Here is a 27,754-nt window from a genome sequence, read left to right as displayed (position 1 = left end):
TCAGACAATGTACCGGCAATAAAATCCAGAGTCCTTTTAGTCTGAGACTGAGACAGGGCCGAGCATAAATGCGTTCGAGACTGAGACAAGAGTCAAGAGTCAAGACCAAGACCTTCAAAAAAAAAAAACAAAAAAAAAAACACTAGCGATATCTCTTCTTTTCTCTGATGACATGTTTACTGGTGTGTGGGCGGGACAACCTGTCACTCACATGAGTTCGACCAATACCAAACCACAACCATCCAATCAATTCCAAATGGACACAATTAAGTCCCACCCTTTACAATTTTTCTTGTTCGAGAAGCCGTTTCACTCGGATATACATGACAACAGGGACGAAAGACTATCACAACTTCCATTTCATGCCGACTTTAAGTTCACAAAGAGACCAAACAACTGACATTTTTAACTGAAAGGCGAGACTTCCTCCCTACAGCTGCCATTTTGAATGTTTTGAATTCCTCCCATTCTTTTTTTTTTTTTCAATAAGAGATCCGTCTCCTGCTCTAACTATCTCGGATACAGCCCACATTCGCCTTGTAACCATTTTATTTTGCTGAACTGACGCAATAGAACTCATTTTTCCATTTTCCACCCCCCCCCCACCCCCCCCCCCCCCCCCTTTTTTCATCTTCATGCCATGCTGGATAATTGTCCATGGCCACCCTGGTGAAATGTTGACAGACTGAGCAACTCTGAGAGGATTCACTTCTGTTCCCAATGTTCCTCATTTGGAGAAAGCAGCTCTCACTGTGATTCGGTGGAGTCCCAGAGCCTATAATGGCTTCAGACTGACATTCTGACATTCTTTTTTTAGTTTCACAAGTTTTTTGGATTTTGGTTTTCTCAAATAGTACTGGCATAGTGGAGATTTATTCACAGCAAGATAAGCTATAGACAGTTGGCGGACCCTCATAATCTCTTCACAATTATTTTTTTACACAAATATGTGTGAAAATGTCAGTTGTTTGGTCTCTTTGTGAACTTAAAGTCAGCATGAAATGGAAGTTATGATAATCTTTTCATCCCTGTTGTCATGTACACTCACCTAAAGGATTATTAGGAACACCTGTTCAATTTCTCATTAATGCAATTATCTAATCAACCAATCACATGGCAGTTGCTTCAATGCATTTAGGGGTGTGGTCCTGGTCAAGACAATCTCCTGAACTCCAAACTGAATGTCAGAATGGGAAAGAAAGGTGATTTAAGCAATTTTGAGCGTGGCATGGTTGTTGGTGCCAGACGGGCCGGTCTGAGTATTTTACAATCTGCTCAGTTACTGGGATTTTCACGCACAACCATTTCTAGGGTTTACAAAGAATGTCGTGAAAAGGTAAAAACATCCAGTATGCAGCAATCCTGTGGGTGAAAATGCCTTGTTGATGCTAGAGGTCAGAGGAGAATGGGCCGACTGATTCAAGCTGATAGAAGAGCAACTTTGACTGAAATAACCACTCGTTACAACCGAGGTATGCAGCAAAGCATTTGTGAAGCCACAACACGCACAACCTTGAGGCTGATGGGCTAAAACAGCAGAAGACCCCACCGGGTACCACTCATCTCCACTACAAATAGGAAAAAGAGGCTACAATTTGCAAGAGCTCACCAAAATTGGACAGTTGAAGACTGGAAAAATGTTGCCTGGTCTGATGAGTCTCGATTTCTGTTGAGACATTCAGATGGTAGAGTTAGAATTTGGCGTAAACAGAATGAGAACCTGGATCCATCATGCCTTGATACCACTGTGCAGGCTGGTGGTGGTGGTGTAATAGTGTGGGGGATGTTTTCTTGGCACACTTTAGGCCCCTTAGTGCCAATTGGGCATCGTTTAAATGCCACGGCCTACCTGAGCATTGTTTCTGACCATGTCCATCCCTTTATGGCCACCATGTACCCTTCCTCTGATGGCTACTTCCAGCAGGATAATGCACCATGTCACAAAGCTCGAATCATTTCAAATTGGTTTCTTGAACATGACAATGAGTTCACTGTACTAAAAAGGCCCCCACAGTCACCAGATCTCAACCCAATAGAGCATCTTTGGGATGTGGTGGAACGGGAGCTTCGTGCCCTGGATGTGCATCCCACAAATCTCCATCAACTGCAAGATGCTATCCTATCAATATGGGCCAACATTTCTAAAGAATGATTTCAGCACCTTGTTGAATCAATGCCATGTAGAATTAAGGCAGTTCTGAAGGCGGAAGGATGTCAAACACAGTATTAGTATGGTGTTCCTAATAATCCTTTAGGTGAGTGTATGTCCGAGTGAAACGGCTTCTCGAACAAGAAAAATTGTTAAGGGTGGAACTTAATTGTGTCCATTGGGAATTGATTGGATAGTAGGTTATTAGTTTGCTAATAGGAGTTTAGTTATTTTATAAAATTCCATTTAGAAATATGCACACTTTTTCACTGCACAATAAAAGTATTTCTAATCTATTTGTACTTAATTTTGGCCTCTACTTAATCACTATAGCAGGCATGAAAACAACATGGAACAAATACATTAATTTGTGCATATAAATGATATGACACAAATGAGAGCACTTGATTGGCTAGCGAAGTTAATTGACAGTGAAAGGCTTGTTTATGTTAGAACTTATAGTTGATTTATGTTAGCGCTTCCCGCTGATTGTAACCATCATGTTAACTATCTTGATACCCTTGAGATTTTTCTAATGCTCTCATACTTAAACAATTCTGAGCATTTGAGGCATGCTGTTTTATAGTTATAATGGTTACCGGATAGCTTCACCAGCTCCATTAACTCCACTGTGCTGGCTAAGCAGTATTTTTGATGTCTGGCACATCGGTCATACTCGCTTTGAATGTGTGCCTCATAAACCTTATATGCTGTGAGACCATCTATACCCTTCCTAAATAAATGAGTGTTCCAAAAACATTTAGTGCTTTGTTTTTCCCATTAAACCCATTATATTTTATGGCGAGGAAAGGGATTGTAAACCATAACTTTCTCTAAATGGCTGTGGTAATGCTAGCATTAAATCTGTTGTTGAATTGCATATGAAAAATTGGATATGAGAAAGAGAAAAGTCTGGATTTTGGCTGGCACAGTCACTCCTCCAGATGGCAGAGTTTGGCATCTCCTGTTAAAATGATGGGACGATCCCGGACTAAAGGAGCAGCGCCAGCTTACTATCAAGTGTATTGTTGTCACATTGGTGCTTATACTGCATTTCAATGCTAATAAGAACTGTTAAGGTTTAAGTGTTCAAACTTTGTCTAAACATATATGTTCACAAATATTCAAATGTGTGGGGTCGGTAAAATGAAAAAAAAAAATATATATATATATATAATTACTTTTATACCAACTTTAAACAGTACGTCCTCTGGGGAAGTATCAGGGGAGCAATAAAGAATATGTGCATAATTCATCTAAACTAAGAACATGAATGCTATTTAGAATTCATTCAAACTGTGGGAATAATAAAGCTGTCACATCACTATCTTCTTCATGTATATGGCTGATGAGAAGGCTGGAAGGGTGTAGACGGAGGTTGGAGAGGTTGATAGTGTAATTGGGTCAATGAAACACTAGGGACACACAATAGTCCTCTGATAATAGCCCATTGTCACTGGAATATGTAGTTGCAAAGTAAGGCCTGGGGACTGTGAACTAATATTTCAAAGAGGAAGTCTTCTTTAATTTAGATGCACTTTGTACTGTAATTTAAACCCACAGGCTCATCAATCTTTTTACTTCATGCAGTGCAAATTCTCAGGGTATCTTTCCTTTTAATAATCAACTTCTGCACAAGTACTACCTTAAAGTCTCTGCTGCAAAATAGCTATTTCCACTGCTGTTTCTTAGAGGAAAAAAGTTAATTTATAAATGATATATATGTTCAGTAAATAAATAAATAAATATATGTTGACAATGACGGGCATGTTGTCATAACAATATCTATCTATCTATCTATCTATCTATCTATCTATCTATCTATCTATCTATCTATCTATCTATCTATCTATCTATCTATCTATCTATCTATCTATCTATCTATCTATCTATCTATCTATCCTTCCATCCATCATGAGAGTTTACTCATACAACAATACAATCAAGTGAAGAGAAACTTCTCTATTTCTATTTTCTCTTAGAATATGTGAGATTCCCTATAACTTTAGTACTTATTCATTCTGTGTCAAGTGAGTCATTCATCTCTGTAAGTAGGCTACATCTTCCTCTCCGCAGTGATTATTCTAAGGGAACTGAGAGTTTAAAGCTGGCTGTCAGTCAATCAATCACGATAGTTATGCACTGTATCTGCCGCTTCCGGTTTCACTCTGGACTTCAGCGCGCGTGAACTCGGGAAAAACACATCAGGACTTTTCTCTGTCATCCGGGATTGTGTCTTTCTCTTCAGGTGGTTTGGGAATGTGGCTACTTGACGATTATTCCGTTCATGGACTTAATATTGCCTTACTGAGGACTTTATTTGTACATTAAAGAGAAGGAGGAACATCACCTGTAACAGTTGACCAATGACACCTGTTGACTCTTCGGCGCTGGTTTTAAGAGAAACTGTGCTATAAACAAACTACGAGGATAGCTGAACGTTTGATGAGCAAGTTAAGATGAAAGTCACGGTCAATTTCGGGGAAACGAGGGTTGTCGTCCCGTGTAAAGACAGTTGGATGGTACGGGATTTGATCGATCAAGCCACTCAAAGATACAAGAAGATTGTTGAACAGGTAACGTGTTGTTTTTAAGTTTGAAATCGTAACAAATCGTAATAAATATTAATTTATGAGTCCGACTGTTCACTATGGATTGTTTAAATAGACTTACTTTGGCATTTTTAATCGGAAGTATTTGAAAAACTACACCTGTTTACCGGGTGGCGAATCCTACTATGGCGAAGGCCTGGTTCATGAATATTAATATTAAAGCCTTCACCGGGTGTGCCCTCAAGCTCATATCACGTGATCTTGAGCTGTCTGTCAACACTGCCCTTTTTCAGATTTCTGGTTATTGTTTTAAATATTCAATATCTTTAGACATTCCTACAGTCTGATACTGTGGTGAAAGATTTGTTCTGCGCCTCAAATATGTAAATATTATCTTTAGGTCTACACAGTATGTCTGGGAAATTGACTTAGATTGTTAGTCCTCTGTTACCAGTGACTTTCTCTTCACTTTTGTTTGGATATATATTACAATTTTAAAACACACACACACACACACACACACACATACACACACACACACACACACACACACACACATATATATATATATATATATTAATAATAACAATATTATTATTATTAGCCTACATGCATATTTCACACAGTACTGGTCAAAAGTTTGAAAAACTACTATTTTTATTGTTTTTGAAAGAAGTCTCTTTGCTCATCAAGCCTGCCTTTATTTGATAAAAATAAAAAAAATACAGAAAAAAACAGCAATATCGTGAAATATTGCAATTTAAAATAATGGTATTCTATTTCAATATACTTTCAAATATAAATTATTTTTGTGATGCAAAGCTGAATTTTCAGCATCAACACTCCAGTCTTTCAGAAATCATGTATGTATGTAGTAGCCTATGAATGTGTGTGTGTGCATTATTTACAATTACTTTGGAGTTTGTTATTTGGAGTATTTGACAGCTTGGTGATTGTTCAGATTGATAATTTATGTGAAAGTGTCATGCATTTATTGTGTTAAAATGTTTTTAGAGGTGTACTTCTAATGGGTCAATTATTGCACTTCGATCTTCAAATTGTTAATATCATCATTAACTTATACATAAATAAATATGTCCCAAGTCCCAACTATATTCCACTTAGAGTTTTTTTTTTATATCACCTTATATTAGTCCTCACTGAGCATAATCACACTTTAATAGTGCAATGCTTGGTCACTGTTAACTATGCTAGTCCTTTTGTCCAGCTCCTGCAGTAAATGCCAGGTGGAATAAAGCAGGACTGATGTGATGAATACAGCCGTGTCATTAATCGCCCCCTATCTCCAAATGCAGGTGGCAGGCTGTGTTTGATTAGTTTGGCCTGGGCTCTCTGGCTGAGATGGCTGGCTTTATGGGAGGTTTTAGTATGAGGTTTTAGACTGATGGACGTTATCGGCTGAGATTGGCTCAGTCGGATGGGATGGGCCTGTGCCAGGCGTGCTGGGGTAGACGTGGGCGCTGTATCCATTCTGTCAACCCACCTCTCGGGTCTCATGCGTCACTGAAGTATTGAGCCCTTCATCTATGATAGCGGTGCATGATGCATCCGTGATGCACTTCACCTTGCTTAGACATTGTGCATATTCACATACAACAAGCAGATTGTGTTGATGTTAGTTGTACACTTTAAAATGCAAATGTGTCTGTGGATGGATGTTTAATTTACATTTACTTTGAGAGATGAGCTGTTATTAGTTTAAATGGACGATTTACAATGATGTCAACAATGAAAACACATTATGCATTATTAATGAAGACCAGGGTCCTGTTTTGCAAATGTGATGGGATGATTACTCAAATAAGCTTCAGGTTAACTCTAGTAGAGCTGCACAATTATGATTCCGACTGCCCATTTAGATCTACTGCAGTTTTATTGAGGATACACTACATTTGCTGCATTTATGCATTGCAATCAAGTTTTAAATTCAAATTACAACCTAAGATGTCTACTTTAATTTCAACACTTTTTCTTTTCTGTTCTTGGTTGATGTTTGTTTAGTGTCATGTTAAATCTACTTCTTGGGTCTACTAAAATCCTTGGGTGGAAATCTGGCTTATGAAAATTGTTGCAGAATAGGAGAAAGTTATCATTAAATTTAAAAAAAGGTTATAAAGACAACATTTTGTTTTCTTTAGGAAAACTGACGCACTGCACTGGTGAATCGTTTTATGTTAAGAAAATGAAAAAAAAACTACATTTTGGTTTCATGTTGATGTTGATGTTGGTTTATATGCTTCTTAAAAAATAGTTAGTAGTCTGTCTACCCCTAAAACCAATCCTATAAGAATACTGAATTAAAAGTGTCAGTCCCATTCAGTGATGTTTGCGTGTCCAGCAAGATCTTACTGACTGGTTGAGATTAACTGACATCTGAGGAAAACTGCTTTATTATCCTGCCATAGCTGGGCTCTGCCGGGCCGCTGCTAACCTCTGAGGTTTGCTGGAGAGCTGACTTGGCAGGCAGCGCTGCTGAGATCACTACACACGGCACACTTCCAAGAGCACAAAGCCATCGGTGTCAGCAGCCATCCCTACAACAAATTGCCTTGGATTTAAATGTCACAATGGGTATATGCAATATCATAGTCCGATAGGACCGTTCCTATATGCTGAAAACTGACCCTATTTACTTTCTGAAGGGGTCATACTTTCTGACATGATATTTTTATTTTTATTTTACTATGTTCATTGAGGTTCACTTATAATGTTAACGTTTTTTTCCCACAAAAAACAAATGCAGAAAAACTATTACGTTCAACCTTCATTCTGACCCTCTGATTGATAGGGGTGCTAACGATTAATCAACGATCAATTAATTGTCGATAATAATTTAATCGATAAAACTCGATTAGGAAAGGTCTTCATTAGAGTGCGTAGTTTTGATGTGCAAAACACGTGCTGCAAACATGCGAGAAAATTGAGCGCACCACATTTACATATTCTAAATGTATTAATATCTTCAATATGCAATGCTAGCTTGCCATTTATTTCGAAACATAGTTAACCAAGGGTCCAAAAAAACTTCCAAACAAGCGATTTTACTGAACAAGAACTACTTGTGTACTTTACACTTTTCCAGTAATTTTCCCTTAACAAAATATATCGTAATAGAAAATGTATTTCTAAGTTTCTGCATGTGCTTACGGGTGACATTGTTTCAAATCATGGGACAGGGTGTTGCCTGACTTTGATGTCACGTATCTTCGGCACAGTTTGCAGTGCAGGGTGGCTGCAATATTTATAATATTACTATATTAATAATATGTTTCGTCTCTTAGAAACATACATTTGACCGTAGTAGTAGCTTGAGTTAGGATGCAGATGTATTCATGTTCATTAACAAAAACAGTAGCATCTGTAATAATTGTAACAACCTAATTTTTATATGGTAAAATTTAAATATTCTGACTGTTTGAGATTTATTAAAATGAACCATTGGTCTTCCATAGTAGCATACATTTAGATCATGATTACCACAGTTAAAACCACACATACAGCACCTCACTACCATGGTCAAATGTATGGTTTCTATTGTATTTATATGAAAAACAGTAGTTCATAACTTTTCATAAGATTGGTCTAATTTGATGCTGAAAAGTAAGACTGATTGCCCCTTGGCTAACAACTAGTTAGTCATACTGGTTCTTACAACACAATCTTAATTTAATGGCTTTGTTTAAGCAACTGGCCTCATATTATGAAGGTAAAATGGGTTGCAAATAAATTTTAAGGCAGTTATTAGCCATAATTGATTAAAGACTTCAAGATCGAAGCAAATGTAAAATACCAATGTTATTGTGCATTCCATGATTGCGAAATGTAAGTCTTTTGGGTTGTTTTATCAAAAAAAAAAAAAAAAGTGTAATCACTTAGAAAATCACTCTTCTCAATAATGTGCATGATTTGAGGTATTGTATCACAAAGTGTTCTGGATGAATTACATGCTGACATTTCATACTTTGCATTAGGGGTTTGTTCAGATAGATTATTAACCCATCAGTATATAGTAATCATAATGTGCTTGCCTTTGCAACAAAACAACACTAATTAAAGATTGTAGCTGTGAGGAATCATTTACAGTTAGTGCATGTAGGAATTACTTCTCAGTTCTCATAGATGGAGAGGCTGATTACTGTGTGTTTGACATTTGAGACCAAACAACTTCCTGCTGTTTAATCACAGGTAATCGGATCTTGCATTTTCGGATTTCTCATAGTGTTTTATGGGATTTGTGGGAGAAAAAACAAAAAGACAATAAATCACTGGAAAATTCACAATTTAGTTTGTTAAAATTAGAGATGGTGATTCTCTGAATAGAAGGTAACTAAACAAAATAACATGTAATTTATTAGATGTTCTGACAAAAATGCTGCAGTCTATTTAAAAATATTTCATTTAATTATTATTTTTAAATCAGTTTAAGATGAACGATTCAATGACTCATTCATAAAGACTTCACTTGTTTCATTATTGGATGAATCTGCATTTTCGAACTAATCTTAAATAAATGACAACCATAATTGATACAATTTTTATTTGAAGTGTCAAGTTATTTTCAAAAGTCCCAAAAGCCCGAATTAAAAACGTTTATTCCAGTACTTCTGTGATAATTTAAATTATTGTAACACAGAAACAATGATCAATGATATGATAGTTTCATAACTATAGGCTAGCATTCTCTGGATCAGCAAATTTGTATGTTTACTGTGATCATACTTCTACGAAATAGTCACAGTTTTCCATAGCTTCTCACATACTCCATATTCATTTGTTTCTTCTTGTCATTGGCAAGATGTATGTTAATGATAATGAATCTGTATTAATATTACAGGTTTTTGCTGTGGGAAGCTTTAAAAGTCTAAAGTGTTACGGGAGCTTGAGCTTGTGTGTGTAAAACGCACCAGGTGTGTTGTTCATCCAAAGCAAATGTTTTCTCAGATGGTTTCATGAAGCTGAAAACAGTCCCAGCAGACATATCTGCCTAAACCGCATGAACACTTTTCCACACCAGCAGGGTGGACGCAAACGGCTGCTTCCTGTTGAGTCTGAAGCAGAGAAAGCGCCTTCACAAAAAATATCAGAGTGTGTTAATCTGGGTTGAATTGAGAGTCACTGTTTCATTATGGATAGGGGGAACTGCCTCTTTCAGTATTTGATGGTATCAGCTTCCGTTTTAACATGTTTTTGGAGGGTTGAAACTGCGTTTTTGAACGGGTTTTGGATGGGTTGTGAATAGATTGAGCAGTTATTCTCTTTTGAACTTCAGAATATGTGCTTGTGTGTGCAAAAAGAAACTCAGACATCCCTCTCCGCGAGTCTCACGCATATTGATTGCGGCTCGCTGACGCCCGCACATTATATGCATGTACAATTTCCCGGGAATATCAAGCTAGCAAGGGACAAGCCTTGTTTACACCTGGTGTTAAGATGCGTTTTCGGTGATGCGATCACAAGTGGTCAGCCAAGAAACATTACCGTTTAACAATCTTTCTTCCTCCCCATAGAACTGTGACTTGCTTAATAATGTTGAACAACCTCTTTAGGTTTTCAATTTACCCCAGAAGACCTGGCAAACCACTTAACAAACCTGTCTGAGATTGATACCAGTTATCTAAAAAGGAGAAATAAAACACACTTTCGGTGAAAAGATTTAATCTGAATTTTTATTGTCCGAGTGCGGAAACGTATTCTTAAATATTAGTTTTTATGTAAAATTTCCCCCCTAAATCCATTGACTTGTTTATTCCCAGGTTTAAATAAAGAGAAAATAAATCATATTTTCAGTGTAGCCTCACTGTTTTCTTTAAATATCCTATTGGATCCTGTACATACTATTTCAACTGGCCAAATCAAAAAAAAAAATGTTATTTATTTTTAGCAGCTTATATGTCAGAAAACAAATATTTATATATTTATATTATGATTTAAATAAAGATTTTAGACATTTTATTAGGTTTTTCATTTGCATGAATGTGTACTTTTGGTGCAAAAATATACTAGATTGTTTGATGCACCCAAGACTATCACAGATCATTCACAGTTTTGACCAAACTTCTAGGTTTCTATTCTATATATCGTACTGAAGTTCACAATGATAGAACATTTAATGCACTTTTTAACAAAGACCTTCATTGAAATAGACTTTCATTGTATCGAACTGCAACAGTTTAGTTGTCTGCTGTTTAACATTCAGCATGATTGCATGACATGGAGATTTGAGCATTTATTGTCATGCGTGTCAACAGTTTAATTGAGGTTTCTGCTGAAAAAAAGGCGTTGACCTGGATCTGTTTTGTCATCATGCATTACTAGCCAAACACGTTCTTTTAGACTATTGTAGTATTTTTTTTCTTCTTCCCCAACCCAAGTAGAAAGTTGTTCGGCGAGTTTGTTTGGTAATGAGCTGATGGTATTCAAACTATGAAAACGTACCCATCTGACTTATCTTATCTGGTTACATGTGTACACATGATTGTATGCATTCCCACCGTACATTTTCAAGTTCTCATTCGCCCTGTAACCTGTCTTGTCAAGGTCAATAAAGGAAATTCATTGCAGCCATTTGATATGTTTTGTGAAGTATTATTACAATTGAAAGTAATTTGTTTCTATTTATTATAAAATAAAATGAATTTTCAGCATCATTACTCCAGTCTTAAGTGTCACATGATCAGAAATCATTCTAATATGCTGATTTTCTGCTCAAGAAACATGTATTATCAATGTTGAAAACAGTCGTGTTTTTTATATTTTTGTGCAAGCATGATAATTTTTTTCAGGATTCTTCGATTAGAACATTTGAAAGAACAGCATTCATTTAAAATAGAAATCTTTTGTAACATTATACATATATTTACTGTCACTTTTAATCAATTTACTGCATCCTTGCTGAATAAAAGTATTCATTTCATTCTTTAAGAAAAATCTTACAGACCCCAAACCTTTGAACAGTAGTGCATGTATGTGTATTTTTTCATTTTTTTTTGTAAATAGTTTAAGTTGTCACGGTGTGATTAATAGTGATTCTTGCTTTGTACCTGCCTTAAAGGGATACTCCACTTTTTTTGGAAATAGGCTCATTTTACAACTCCCTCAGAGTTAAACTGTTGAGTTTTACCGTTTTTGAATCCATTCAGCCGATCTCCGGTTCTGGCGGTACCACTTTCAGCATAGCTTAGCATACATCATTGAAGTGGACAAGACCATTAGCATTTCTCAAAAAAAAATGACCAAAGAGTTTCGATATTTTTCCTATTTAAAACTTGACTCTTCTGTAGTTACATCGTGCACTAAGACCAACGGAAAATGTAAAGTTGCGATTTTCTAGGCTGATATGGCTAGGAACTATACTCTCATTCCTGCGTAATAATCAAGAAACTTTACTGCCGTACCATGAGAGCAGCAGGCGTAATGATATGACACAGCGCCTGAAAATAGTTCCGTTGTGTTGACGGAAGGTGACCTATTTTCAGGCGCTGTGTCATATCATTACGCCTGCTGCTCTCATGGTACGGCAGTAAAGTTTCTTGATTATTACGCAGGAATGAGAGTATAGTTCCTAGCCATATCAGCCTAGAAAATCGCAACTTTACATTTTCCGTCGGTCTTAGTGCACGATGTAACTACAGAAGAGTCAAGTTTTAAATATTTAAAATATCGAAACTCTTTGGTCATTTTTTTTTGTTGAGAAATGCTAATGGTCTTGTCCACTTCAATGATGTATGCTAAGCTATGCTGAAAGTGGTACCGCCAGAACCGGAGATCGGCTGAATGGATTCAAAAACGGTATAACATCGCATAGCCATAGTTTATTTCTTAATGCTATGAATCTATGTGCTCTGTGGATCGTATATATATCAGTCTGTGCTGTAATGGTAATGTTGTGAATGTGCTGTAAAATTAAACCTTTCAGCAACAGGAAACACATCTTTTATTGTCATCACTTCCTTAGTTACCATACATTCATCCACATGGAAACACAGATGGACATAAAAGCTGCTATTGTTTCCTAATCATGACTAAAGGGCTTTCTGGCTAAACAAATGTGGGTTCTTTCAGCCAGCATGTCAAACGAGGGCGTATTTTGCATGTTATCTTTTTTGTAATGGAGACGTTCTCAAATAAAGTGAGATATTAAACATTAACCAACAGCAGCCTGTGTGTTGCAGTGATTTAAGTGGTGGTAACAACATCATGATAAAAGACAGATGCTGAACAAATCATTTTAATTGATTAGTAAATATAATCAATAACAATTATTCTGTGGCTTATCCAATCAGATTTCTATCCTAGTCCGAACTATCCTAATCATTTAATAATTATAAACATAACATGACATTTCTATCTGCTAATATGTTTGTATATCCTTTGATTACAGAAATAATTTTTAATAGTTGTAAGAACAAAACAGCATGTTGTCTGTCCAAAACTTCCAAATTCATCTGATTAGTCTCTGGTATTGTTGTTGAACGGAGGACTTCACTGATGGACCTATTGTTTTCAACAGGATGGGGAATTCCTGGTACGGACGCACCATGTGGAGTACGAGGACGGGGGGATCCTGGACCCAGATGACATGCTAACAGACCTGGTGGAGGACAAAGACAAGGTACGTCTACCGTGGTACCTATACACGAACACTAGAGCTGGACTGAGAGATTTTACTTACTATGAACATTATCTAGCATGTTTGTCACAAAAATGTGCGGTAAACGCGTTCAAATGTAGTTAAGTTTGTCTGGAAGTGGCTAATCACTTTGCCTGTCAGTAGCAGTGGCCTGTGATGGACCCCTGAATTGAGGTCACTGTATGAGTTTTAGTTCACTGAATTCAATTTTCATTTGATGTTTAGACAGCTTCCAAGTTCAATCTTATTATCTCTAGCAGCTGTTTGGATATTTTTAAGAACAATAATAATAATCTCTTCCTTTTCTGACCATTAGTCGGTGTCGTGATGGTCACAGACGTAGGATGTGGCCAAAAGTGAGGCCGTCTGAGTGGGTTGTTTAGCCTGTAATTAGTTTGTCTATTTTTACCAGTTTGACACATTCATGCAGGTTTGTGGACCAGCTATTAGCATTATTGGTGGGCGTTATCGCATTGACAGGGTAATCAGCCAGTCACAGCAACATGGAGGCTGTACCTTCTTTCACACGACTTGTCAAGGAGACAAATAAGATGTTTCCTCCTCCTGAGAGTGTAATCGACTTTATAGATCTCTAAGCTGCAGTTAACTAAAACTACTGTATTATCTTTGCAGTCTAGCAGTGGGAACAAGCACAGCAAGTTACTTCAGTGTGCTAAACCGATGTTTAGCTGAGACTTGTTTAGCCTGTCCTCCCTGCCTTGAGCGGATTGGTGTACGCGCCAATGACATCGTCACTATTTCAGTTTAGAACAAGTTTGGGAACATTTACTTATTTTCTGTCTGTCTTTTTGTATAACAAACTGTGGAACAATATAAACGCAGAGCCCTAACTGAATAATTTCAGCTTGTTGAATAACTACATCTGCCCAGCATAATATTAATGTTAATATTCACACCATTTGTGTGATAAATGTCCATTTTGCATAGCATAATCTCATAAATTGTAATAAATTCAAATGATAAGCATAATAATAAGTCGCATAAATGGAACGCATTATAAAACCTTCGTCAGCTGGAGCTGAATAATTACTAATAAAATATTCATATGATATTCAGAGCAGCTTATAATGATTAAGTCACTTTCTTTCATTTAAATTTGGATCAGTTTATTAGGAATTGAATTGTTCTGGGGGAGAAGTTAGTGGCACAATGTTATTGGGGACATTGGAAAATGATATGATATTCACTCAGAGCAGCTTTCTAATTCATTTGTTTTATTCATGTAAACCCTGTGCTTTTGTTGAATTAAAGCTGCAGTCCGTAGCTTTTTTTGGGTTAAAAATTATCCAAAATACATATTTGAGAAAATACATAACCAGCCAGTGTTCAAAACTATCTGCTTGCCTTAGCTCGATTCAAAGCGGTAAGCTTGTAATAATGTTTTTAATTCCAGTGGTACTGGTGGATTTCCGCGGGAGATTCGAGCATGTCTTTGCGTCATTACATCACATCTGTACACACACATCTGTACACACATCTGTACACACACATCTGTACACATAAAGAAGGAGTCTCTCCACTTTTGTTCAGAACCAGAACAAAAGTGGATGTTACTTACTTGTTCAGATGACATTTTCCGGTGAAAATTATTATGTTGGTCATACTTCCAAAAAGAATAATCTGTGATTCTGAATACCAGTATCCACACCGGCGCGGTGATTGACAGCTGCACACTCTCCTCAAACATTGTGCGGTGTCGAAGTACAACTCACGTAAAGTTGATAATTCCGCGAATGACTGCAATTGCAGATTTCGAACAGAGATGGCGACAAAGAGGAAAAACTGCGGACTGCAGCTTTAATATAACTGCCAAATATCTGCAGTTGTTGACACGAGGACGCATGGAAATTGAGCACACATGCATATTATAGGGTGTGTATAATATATGTGTATAATACGTGCATATTATAGGGGATCTTAGCTATTGATTAAGTCATTCATCATCTATGAAATTACATTAATGTTACTGGTGCCAGGGAGTTGCTATGCAATTTCTAAGGTGTTCTGAGTATTGTGTGTGTGTGTGTGTGCTTGTGTATTTTAAGCATTTTGCTATGCACTTGTTAGGATATCCTTGGTAGTTGCTAAGTGGTTACTTTTGTAGTCTCTAGATGTTTCATATAAACTAGTGGGATTTGTTCACCCATTTTATTGTCCACCAGGTGAAAATAAGTTGGATCACTTACAGTAAGTAATAAACCAACTCTGTTTTGAGATGTCATTCATGTCTGTAGCACAGATGGTGCTGGCCGAACTGTGTGCTGAGGTTTAATACTTATATAGGGCCAGATTTACTAAACAGGGCAAATTAGCATTCATTCATTCATTCATTATTTGTAAAGCACATTTAAAAACAACCCATGGTTGACCAAAGTGCTGAACAGGACAGAATAATCAGTACTAGGATAATACGATATAGGACAATTTCAAGAGCAATCGATACAATTACAAGCAATAGAATAAATAATACATTAAATATAAAGCATGAGAGCGCAATTCCAAAAAAGCGCAGATGCGAGTTGAATGTTCTGCGCTTGATCTACTGACAAATTACAAAACATATCCGGACGCAGCCGGATCATTTCCATAATGAACAACATAATCCAAGAGCAGCGTAAATTAGCATCTGGTTTAAGACATGCTTTTTTTGGGGCGGTAAATAATGGCGCAAACACCAGTAAATTGACTAGTGCAAACCTTAGTAAATCACCTTGCATAAAGGCTCTCCTCCCCAAAATTTTGTGTCTGAAAGGGAAACTCCTACAAATGCATATGCAATAAGGTCAGCCACAAAAATACGCTTTCCACGTCTTCTCAGCGCTGATTTTTCACTGTGTAAATCCACAGCAAAAGAGGGTTTGCCTTGACGCAAGCTGTTAGTAAATCTGAGTTTGTTCAAATTACTAACTCTAAGTTTAAGCAACAGCGAAAGTGATGTTTGCATTAGTGTTTTTGTTTCATCCTGTTTTCGTATAAAGAGCATTTTGATGCCTAAAATGGTTGTCTAAGCTTCTCTCTTATTGGAACAGAGCTGTTTTGACTCCAATAAAACAGATTATTGGCAAACTTTCTGGCGTGAAATTTAGGCTTAATAGGAAATGAGAAACTTTTTTCTCTTTAGCTCGCTGCTATCGATTCCTGCACGATATTGCATTCTAAACGCATTTTTCTTTTTCTTCCTGAAAGTGTTTTCCTTCCATTTAGACTGAAAAACCATTCTTGCGAACTCATTTTTCACACTGACCGGGCCCATTATTGCCCATTATGCAGTCAAGCGGCTTTCGTCTCCGTTATAATAATCTTTATCATCCTTTGGAAACATTCCACCGAGACGAGGTCTCACCGTTAGTAGCGCATGCTAATCAACTTTAATGCAAAGCCAGTGCGAGGGAGTCACAGCATCTTCATTAGACCGTTCTTCACCTCCAACGGAGGTTGATTAGGGTGAAGTTGCCATGGCGATGGAATCAGATTACGGCCCCACCCCTGCTCTGGTGCACATTAACCCCCAGCAGGAAATGATGGCGCTTGGCTTGACCCCCGGGCCCGGCCCATGAATATTCAGCGTGGGATGATGAATGACGTTAATGGGTAGAGTTGCTGTAGTCGGCCCCCGGTGGACTCTGGGAGACGGAGAGGTCATGCTAGGAGGACTTGCCACACTGTTTCCTTTAGTCAATTAAACGATTAATCACTCTAGTTCTTCTCTTTTAAATGTATTACTCTGTTTTTATGGCGGTATTATGAACTTACACCAATTTTGAGTTGATTATGATGTTCTTTGGTGTCTCCTTGTGTGGGTAGAGGTCTGAATGTGAGCAATGAGCAAATCTGATTGTGTATGATTTTCTTTTTCCAGTGGAATACAAAATGAGTTAACTAACATAATCTCTGAACTTCTGTTTTTCACACAGTGAAAGTGAAAAAGAAAAATCTAGTAGGTTGTCTAGCCCTAGACAACCTATGCTTTTCTCTTTAACGTATTGGCACGTCATCATTTGTTTGGTGTAAATGTTCTTACATTCATTATTCATTCATTTTATCATGGTGCCATATATTTTATGATGTGATTCAATGTATATTGAATTAAATTTGAATTCAAAGTTGAAATATTCACACATAAATGTTCTGTATGGCTTCAAAAGACTTGGGATATAGTCATATGCACAATTTTTTTTATATTTTTATAGAGTTGTTTTAGAGCTCAGCAACTCCTATTCACTTTCATTGTGCAAAATAGCTCTTTTTGTGCTCCACCGAATAAAAAACACATCATGGTGATTTGGTGAATGGTTGAGTTTCATTGTTGGATAACTTTTCATTTAAATGAGCACTTATTTTAAAGAAAATCAACAAAAATATATGAACAAATCTGTTATTCAATTTTTAAATGGATAAAGAAGAAACGTCCTTGTTCACTTTTATTCATCAAGTGATTGGAAGATGTTGATTTTCTTAAATTAATAAATTGATAAATTGGTATACCACGATTTGAAACCACTTCTAAGGTTACTTCTACTTGGGTTTTGGTTATAATTGAATTACTCCCACCCGCATTCTGCATGCATTAAACTGCCGTCAGCCTCCAAAGACAAATGTTCAGAGTACAATATGTCAATAATACCTGATATCCTGCGATATTATCATACTGACCATAAAGGATTCCTCACCCACCTTCATGAGCTTATCGTCATGCGTTCATCCCACTTGTCTTTTTGCCTAATGCCCATAATCAGCCACTCCAGATGATGAATGGTGATTATGTGTGTTTCTTTGAGCTTTACAGAGTCACTGATAATGACCTAAATCCCCTACTACACCCTATGATAACAGGGCACTTTACTTTCCCAAGATCCGCATTACCTGTACAGCCCTATCATTCACTTCCACTCACTGTCACTCACTGATGCATTATGGGTCTGTCCCTGTGTGCTAGTGCTGTCATAGCGGCCCATCAGTATGGGCAGGTTAACAGCCATTAGACAGGAGAGTTTCATTCAACATCTAGTCAGGAAAAACTCCAAATGGAATCACTACATGATTCCAATTGGAATTTCCATCCTAATTTGGGACCAATCGTTTGTCATTCTTAGGATTCTCGAACATCTTACTTGGATGTCTGAAATTTGTTCACAGATTGTTTTTAAATTATTATTATTATTTGATTTAATTAGTCACATGTGTTCAATTCTTTGTACTGGAATAGTGTTGGAATAACGGTATATTAGAATGATGTAAAATTAATGCACTTTGTATTTGCATTTTCATATTTTTGGTGATCAGACATGGTTCATTTTACTATGAATAAAATGTTTTACTTTAGGTGAGAATCTTATGGCAGTATTTATAGTTTTTATATAAAAGTTTGGGGTTGGTAAGATGTTTTTCTTTTTGAAATAAGTCAGCAAGGCTGCATTTATTTGATCATAAATACAGTAAAAACAGCAATATTGTGAAATATTACAACAATTTAAAATAACCTATTTTCTATTTTAATACATTTTAAAATGTTATTTATTCCTGTTATGCAAAGCATCATTACTCCAGTCTTCAGTGTCACATGATCCTTCAGAAATCATTCTAATATGCTGATTTTCTGCTCAAGAAACATTTCTTCTGTTTGATTAGTTTGTGGAAACGGTGGTAATTTGTAATTGCATTTATTTGAAATAGAAATATTTAGAAAAAGTAAAGAAAAGAGTAAAGAAAGAACGTGCAAGAGATAAAAGACAGTTTTGTCAGATGTCTGTTTGTATCATTTTAATGAACTTCAATGATAATTCAGATCCTTCTGTTTTAACGCCTGCAAATTGTGCAATTTACCAGCTCTCGATTCCTTGCATACTTCTGATGAATTTATAACTCTTTTTTTCCCCCTATTTTAATTGTTTTTTTTTCTCTCTAACTCACGGTCATCCTTGTGATGTTTTGGACCTTGTAAATAGGCCTAATGAATTTGCCACGCTAATTAGCACATATTTCAAAAGCTAATTCAGAATAAACAACTTCTGAGTAATTGGCGTTATTGTAGACTGCAAATTAATATGCAGATTGTGGTGTGTCTCTGGGCCACAAACATTTAAAATATATAGCGGGCCAGCATGAATGCTAAGTCAATAGTTAGCATCAGTGGCATCCAGCTAATTTTGAAATGCATTTGTCTTTTTTTCATTTCACGTCTGGCGTCATTGAGAGAACGATCATGCTTGCTGAATAGAGCCTGATTGCTCAAGCTGAACGTTTAACTACTGCGCTTTTCTCAATTTGCCGGCATAGTTAAGCACTATTCAGCTAATATGAGCCGCGGGTTCATTCGATTACATTTCGAATGCAGAAGGATGATTCTAATAAAAAAAATCTCATAATACTTGAAGAATTTGATTGATTAAGGCTATTCAGAAACTGGGGAAATAGCTGTGGGAACTCATTTTCACTGATGAACAAAACACAGCCATGATTTCATGCCCAGATTTGATGCCCCGAAATCGCAGTTTCAGAAGCATTCAGGAGTGAATAGAATTACGTAAACTGATATTCTCTGAAAATATATTCTAGTTGATGGTCAATGATCTGATATATTTTTTTATATCCTCCAGCTATTTTGGCCTTACTTTTTAAAGTTATAATTTACTGTCTTGTGTAATTAAAAAAAATAATGTTATGCTTAGATGTATCTTTTTATTCCTATATGCTGCATTCACATCTTACTGATCATGTTTTTGTGTGTGTTTTTTTGTGTGCTGTAGTGATGATGTGTTTTTGTAGGCCAAACCAGATTTTTAACAAAAACCCAATAGGATTTTTCCCATTGGCAGAAATAAGCTGTGTGACTAACACAAGCTTATGATTCTTACATGTTTTATTTATCATGATAATCTTCACAAATGGACACCACTTTTATGAATTTTGAAGCCTAAATGCATTCGTCAGAAGTCTAAATGTAGGATATAAACTGACTACACCACGGTCACATGACTTTATTCTTTATTTAAAAAAAAACAAAACTCCTGAAAGTTCGAGTTATAATAGTGTGCAAGAGTGTGATTATAAACACAATTGCTAAGCAGCAAGTTTCCCATGACACTAAATATTAATAGTCATTGTAGTTGTGATGGGTGGGCTGATGCTGTCACTTTGCATTTCTAAGAGCATGAGCTGCTTTTAGTTTTGGCTTCTAATATTAGCAGAAGAAAGGAATAGCAGTATGATGCAGGTCGGATCTCATTGGGTATCCATGTATTATGCATTCTCATTTCCATGTGTTTTGCTCTAACCCAGTCTAGAGGATAATATTTCTCAACTCTGAGAACAAAGGCTTTGATCAGAGAACTCTGTCCTTTGCCAGTAGTTTAGTTTTGAACACACTGAGAAAAGAAGCACACTGTAATGAACTTCTCTATTTAATCACATCTTTAGCAACACATGTGTCATTTAGACTGACCTCTTTCAAAGAACAACTGCTGATGTACAAATCAACACTCATTCAGGCATTCATTGTTGGGGCTCGAGAACTCCATTTGCGTTGATATTTTGTTAATTGTATTTATCTTATTTGCTTGATCATTTGCAACTTGTGTATTGCTATAGCGTTTTTATACAAATAGTACTGTGCAAGTATTGTGATTCATTGATGGAATCAACTGCTATTATGCTGTTTGATGACCTTAAGGCTGATTTATACTTCTGCGTTGGACCTACACCGGAGCCTACGGCAGACTACGCGTTGGTTTTCATTTATACTTCTGCATCGTTGTCCGCGTTGACGCGCAATTACACATGCAGAGGGAGCATGTGGAAGCCGGGGAGCAGTTCTAGCAGACCAATCACAGCGCTTGCGGTACACGTAGAATTGTCGCGTTGTTACAATTTTGGAGAGGTGCACGTCAGGGTACGCCGAAGGGTACGCGCGCTACACACAGCCTACGACGTAGCTACGGCATAAGTATAAATTGGGCTTAGGGATGCATGATATAAGCACCATATGGTTATTGTTTAAAAATATATTGGTACAGATTTGAATATAGTTGTTTCTGTTTATTTAAATTTTTTAGATCTCAAATAGATTATAGTAAAGATTTAATCCTTGAAGAGGAGTGGAGATTTTATTTTATGTTATTTTATTTTATTTTACTTTATTTTTTTAATATATATTTTTTATTTTATTATTATGTGAATAATATACTACTAACATTATTAATACTATTCATAATATTATTCACAATAATAATAATTATAATAATAACAATAATAATATACACTCACCGGCCACTTTATTAGGTACCCCATGCTAGTAACGGGTTGGACCCCCTTTTGCCTTCAGAACTGCCTCAATTCTTCGTGGCATAGATTCAACAAGGTGCTGGAAGCATTCCTCAGGGAGTTTGGTCCATATTGACATGATGGCATCACACAGTTGCCGCAGATTTGTCGGCTGCACATCCATGATGCGAATCTCCCGTTCCACCACATCCCAAAGATGCTCTATTGGGTTGAGATCTGGTGACTGTGGAGGCCATTTTAGTACAGTGGACTCATTGTCATGTTCAAGAAACCAATTTGAAATGATTAGAGCTTTGTGACATGGTGGAAGTAGCCATCAGAGGATGGGTACATGGTGGCCATAAAGGGATGGACATGGTCAGAAACAATGCTCAGGTAGGCCGTGGCATTTAAACGATGCCCAATTGGCACTAAGGGGCCTAAAGTGTGCCAGGAAAACATCCCCCACACCATTACACCACCACCACCAGCCTGCACAGTGGTAACAAGGCATGATGGTTCCATGTTCTCATTCTGTTTACGCCAAATTCTGACTCTAACATCTGAATGTCTCAACAGAAATCGAGACTCATCAGACCAGGCAACATTTTTCCAGTCTTCAACTGTTCAATTTTGGTGAGCTCTTGCAAATTGTAGCCTCTTTTTCCTATTTGTAGTGGAGATGAGTGGTACCCGGTGGAGTCTTCTGCTGTTGTAGCCCATCCGCCTCAAGGTTGTGCGTGTTGTGGCTTCACAAATGCTTTGCTGCATACCTCGGTTGTAACGAGTGGTTATTTCAGTCACTGTTGCCCTTCTATCAGCTCGAACCAGTCTGGCCATTCTCCTCTGACCTCTGGCATCAACAAGGCATTTCCGCCCACAGAACTGCCGCTCACTGGATGTTTTTTCTTTTTCGGACCATTCTCTGTAAACCCTAGAGATGGTTGTGCGTGAAAATCCCAGTAGATTAGCAGTTTCTGAAATACTCAGACCAGCCCTTCTGGCACCAACAATCATGCCACGTTCAAAGTCACTCAAATCAACTTTCTTCCCCATACTGATGCTCGGTTTGAACTGCAGGAGATTGTCTTGACCATGTCTACATGCCTAAATGCACTGAGTTGCCGCCATGTGATTGGCTGCTTAGAAATTAAGTGTTAACGAGCAGTTGGACAGGTGTACCTAATAAAGTGGCCGGTGAGTGTATATATATTTTTTTATCTCTGTTGACATTGCCTGCATCTGTTTTTATTTTATTAGTTTTTTTTACATTTTTTTTATTAAAGTAAATATTGTGTGAAATAAGCATTCATTACATTTTAGCAGTTTTTTTTTGTAAATGATATTTGCCATCATTCAATTATATAATCAGCATTTACATATCAGCTATGTTTATTTCGGTATAAATAAAGCAGGGTTTTTCCTGCTTTTTCCTGAAAATATTTGGGCGGCCGCCAAATTAATCTTTGTATCACCAAAGATTTACTTGATCATTTAATGTGATGATATCTGCCGTTCTGCAATGATGAATACTACTTGCCGATATAGCTTTAGAAGCGCTCCCGTGAGTTTTTGTGTTTACGCTCTGTGAAGAGTGTCACAGGTTTCTATTTACAAGGTGTTTTTGCAGTCTTGAGCTTTGTAGCCAATCACAGATATCTATCTGTTGAGTGTGTGAACACAATGGCCAAACAGATGTTTAAGCTAGTCAGAATCCGCTCAACAATGCTCAGAATGGCGGAGTTGCGCAGAATGGCGCAGAATGTTAGTTCGGCACGCTCGCAAATCCTTTCATTATAACCAACAAAATATAAACGCAATGTCAATTAAAGATTCAATGCACAGCATAGACAACTTCATGATTCTAGGATTTTTCACAAGAGTGCAGCTTTGTACCTCACGTTGTAATTGACAGCTTCAGTGATTTATAATGGAAGAAATTTTTACTCTCTTTATATAATATATATTTTCAAGCTGCTAACTATACACATTACAACATTTCTGGATTGATAAGCGTATTTAAATGTCCGATTGAATCCGAAAGACAGTGATAGGGTTGCAAAATTCTGGGAATTTTCAAAGATGTAAACTTTCCATGGGAATTAATGGGAATTTAAGGGTATTAACAAGAATTTATGGGAATAAACGGGAATAAAGTGGGAATTTTCAAAGTTGAGGGTTGGTTCTTCATAGGGAACTTAAATATAGTTGAGGAAAGTATATTTTAGCATAATCTTGACTGAAACAAACAGATGCCATTCAAATACACTTGAATATCCATGCCATTCCTCAATCACATGCACATAGAACACTGCTTACTGCATGGCTATTGAGACCACACCCCCTACTGGCACTGTGCATGCCTCTATCACATGCTTGGCACGTAATGCTTGGAAGCGTCATGCTTGGCACGTAATTCGCCATAGCCAAAATAGCGCGGTATGACAGATTTAGCGCTTTTATTTCTAAATATTAACAAACTTGCTTACCATGTCATAAATTATCTTCTATTCCGATTCTCAAATATGTGTGAGTGAGTTTGTTTTGTAGTTTAAAAAACCTTTATAAGTTATCTTAACATTTTGAATGGGACTTTGTGGGGATTTTTGGATGGGGGTGCATTTTTGATTGAGTGGGGTTGGGGGATGAGTAATATTTAACCCAATATTCCTGTTTTTGTTCTTCCATGAAACAAGTGATTGTTCAGTAAAATAATTATAACTTGTTCTGTTCTACTTACAAATAAATCTGTTGAAATATCTGTTGAAAACATTTTGCATGGATTCTGTTTATATTTATGCTTGGATATGATATGTAATGATCGATTACATTACAATAAATTCCCAGTTAGTTCCCATTAATTCCCATAATTTCCATTATTCCCATGGAAAGTTTCTAATATGGAATATTTCCAAAATTCCCCAGCTTAACTTCCCATGGAAATTTACCGGAAATTTTCCGCCCCTTTGCAACCCTAGACAGTGATAACCATGGCAATGGACTGAACAAAACAATCTGATACTAGATGTCAAATGATCTGTGCATTAAGTCTTGGAGTGTAGTGTAATTGCAAAATAATAGACCTGCCACTTTTTCTTTGTAATGTGTAATGTTACTTTGTTGTTCATTTTATTACTAACTTTTCAGATTTACTGTGGCTTTTTAGTTTTTACATATATATTTTATAGATTTTTTAAATGTAAAAGTTCAAAGCACTTTGTTTTATGATCTGTCCTGAAAGTGATTTCTTTTTTTATTTCATGAATAAATAGGATATTTCAATATTACAAACAATTTCTTTGCATTTATTTAGGATTTATTGTCAGTACTGCGCTCACAGGTCACATGGGTTCTTTGTTCTGTGTGTGGATGACCATGTTCATCTGTCATTTTTGACCCTGGAAAACCCCTGAAAAGTCAACCATGAGTGTTAATGTTATGGCAGTGGATTTTTCCTTGACATATTTTTAGAGTAATAACATGTTTATTTTGTTTTTGTTTTTCTGTAAGGGTTTCAGTGGATTATTCCCATCATCTTTCTAGACTGTCTTATCGGTTATACATATGATGAATGAGAAATGAACTGGGACTTCCTTTGCTCATTTATGATTCCACAACTTTCCACATTTGAAACAGTCAAAGTGTCAGTCAGACTTTGTTTTTCAAGTCTCTACTTTACTTTTTTGTTTGACAGTTTCTCTAGACTTTGCTGATGAGAACAGCACCATTCTGTGCGTTGAAGATTTCTTTCTTTCAGGTGGTCAGGTGGCATCATTATGGATGGATTATTACAGTGACCAAACCAACAGTGTTAAAATTGTAATAGCTGACCAACTTTTCATAAACTTTTATTAAGAATTAAATCATGTTCTCATTCATCACACAAATGGTACGCATGCACAATTGATGGGGATTTGTGGTGTTGTCATTTGTGAGATTAGTGTGGAGTTGGTATTTATTTAACTTTAATTAATGTGCTGACATTACGCTTTAGTTTTCCTTTCTAAACTGTTAAATCCTAGTTCCAGGGTGCCAGCGGGGCTCCACGGCGTCTTCATTAGGCCTCACACACTCACACACACTTGACTGACAGCTTGAGAACGTTTCTCAAATCTCAGCTCATCCTCTTCACTGATAATTTGCTAACTCTTCACATAAGAGACAAGTCACACATATCAGCGCTCCTCGTGCACCCCTTCAGAAGAGGTTAGCAAGCCAACCACGGCGAATACAACTAATAAAACACATTGTGCAAAACGCTCGACTGCAATTAAAAACCGTAAACCCGCACCTGGGTCCCTGCCCCGTCGACCAATCAGCAGTCATCACACCCTTCATTATTATTATTATCAATTTCCACAGGCGTTCGCTACTAATTAATTGTCTTAACGAATGGGCCTTTCTTGATGAGATAGTAATGAGTCTCAATAGCCCTCTTGAAACAGACGTGGTTTGTCTGGGCTGGATACACACGCTTATCAGATACATGCTGTCACCTCCTATTTCTCGGAGAACGTCTCAAAGCATTGATGGATTGTAATTGTTTGTCTCTCATGGTTTAGCATAAAGTAATGGCTTTTATTAGAGATGCATATATTGCACCGAAACAAGGCTTCTTTCTGAGCTTGGCCACTTTATTTTTTTATTATGCAAATTGCTTATGTATGTTCTTCTGAAAGGTGTATGCTCACGTTTCTAAAGTTTAAAGGGGTCATATAATGCCATTTTTGTACAAGCTAATATGATTCTTTAGGGTCTAAATTAAAAGTTTGTAATATACTTTAATTAAAAATTCTCATTAGTATTGTAAGAAAACACTTATTTTACCTGGTCAAAAACAGCTCTGTTTTCAGCACGCCGTTTCAGTGCATATGACTTTAAATGATCATGAGCTGCGCCAGAGACTATTTATATAGAGACATGCCACTTCCCCAATCCTTAATACAACTATATAGGGAAAACCCGTAACGCCAAAGATGGCGGTTGTATGCACATGCCCCGCCCCTCCCGCTGGAAAGCCAATCGTCTGCTTTTAACAGTCAAGCCGGAAAACATTTAAGCCTATCGTCTGGTTCCACCGACGCATGCGCACAGTTGAGGTTTGCGACAGCGGAAAATATGTTACTGTTTGAAAAGGCGGCAGATTTGATGTGTTAGTTGTGTAAATATCAGACATCCCAAGTCTCCCGGAAGTTCCGGGAGTCTCCCGCAGATTGATAGCGGCTCCCTGATGACCGCAAATTAGTTCAAATCTCCCGGAATCTAGAGCGAGCGAGCAGTAGCGCGCGCACGACAGAGAGCGAGAGAACCCTTGCGCATGCGCAGTAAAAGTATAACCTGTGGGGAAAAGGGCGTTTTAAACCTTATTTTGGGGCAAAGTCATCAAACTTTTTCAGCGATTTTTATCATATTTTATTAGTGTTTGTATACATGCAGTTTTTATGTCCCGGTGACCAGTGAAAGCGAGTTCTGGGTCTCTGCCCATTCATTTAGATAGGAGCCTGGTCTTGTTAGTCCGAAATAGCTGCCCGGAGGCGTTGCCAAGATGGCGGCCGAGTGGCATGATTTGCCTAAAAGGACTTTGGCTGCGCTCACTCCGCCCCTCTGTTCTGTGCGTACACCATTTGTAACACAATAACACAATAACCATAACGCGTTGTTCAGTATAAACGTGGAATTATGATTTTTGATTTCCATTACACGAGAGTAGATGTTAAAACTTCATGCTGATTTGTACTCGGCTTTTGCCAAGATAAGCAAAACTGAATTATATTAATAATAGTGCTGGGCAACGATTAAAAAATTTAATCGCGATTAATCGCATGATTTTCGTGCGATTAATCGCGATTAATCGCATTGTTACGCGCAAAATTGAATAATGAATTCTAAAGTAGTGTATTGCGCACTTTTGATTTAAATGTACTGCTACAAAAGTGCAATAACATGTGGTTTCCAAAAACTTTAAACAAATAAGGTGTTTTTATACCAGCAATATTCCCTTTACACAGTATCAATAAAATATTTCTTGTAAATCTCAACTTAAACATTAATGTAATCAAATCAAATATTTAAACAAAGCTATTTGCCACTGCCAGGGCATTACCTTTTATCTAGCTTGTTAAA

General features: G+C 37.0%; 1 protein-coding gene across 1 annotated transcript in view; it reads left to right on the top strand.

The window, feature by feature from the left end:
- Positions 1-4,316: 4,316 nt before the first annotated feature.
- Positions 4,317-27,754, top strand: part of pard3ba (par-3 family cell polarity regulator beta a) — a 167,588-nt gene continuing 144,150 nt past the window's right edge. Inside the window, exons 1-2 of the mRNA XM_056258696.1 lie at positions 4,317-4,725; positions 13,232-13,333. Of these exons, the coding sequence (XP_056114671.1) occupies positions 4,609-4,725; positions 13,232-13,333 (219 nt within the window). The 5' untranslated portion in view covers positions 4,317-4,608. The remainder of the gene's footprint in view (positions 4,726-13,231; positions 13,334-27,754) is intronic.

This window comes from Rhinichthys klamathensis, unplaced genomic scaffold (assembly GCF_029890125.1).
Source record: "Rhinichthys klamathensis goyatoka isolate OS25496 unplaced genomic scaffold, OSU_Roscu_1.1 h1tg000157l_1, whole genome shotgun sequence".
Taxonomy (NCBI): Eukaryota; Metazoa; Chordata; class Actinopteri; order Cypriniformes; family Leuciscidae; genus Rhinichthys; species Rhinichthys klamathensis.
The sequence above is the reverse complement of the archived record's forward strand: the minus strand, read 5'-3'. Positions and strand labels throughout refer to the sequence as shown.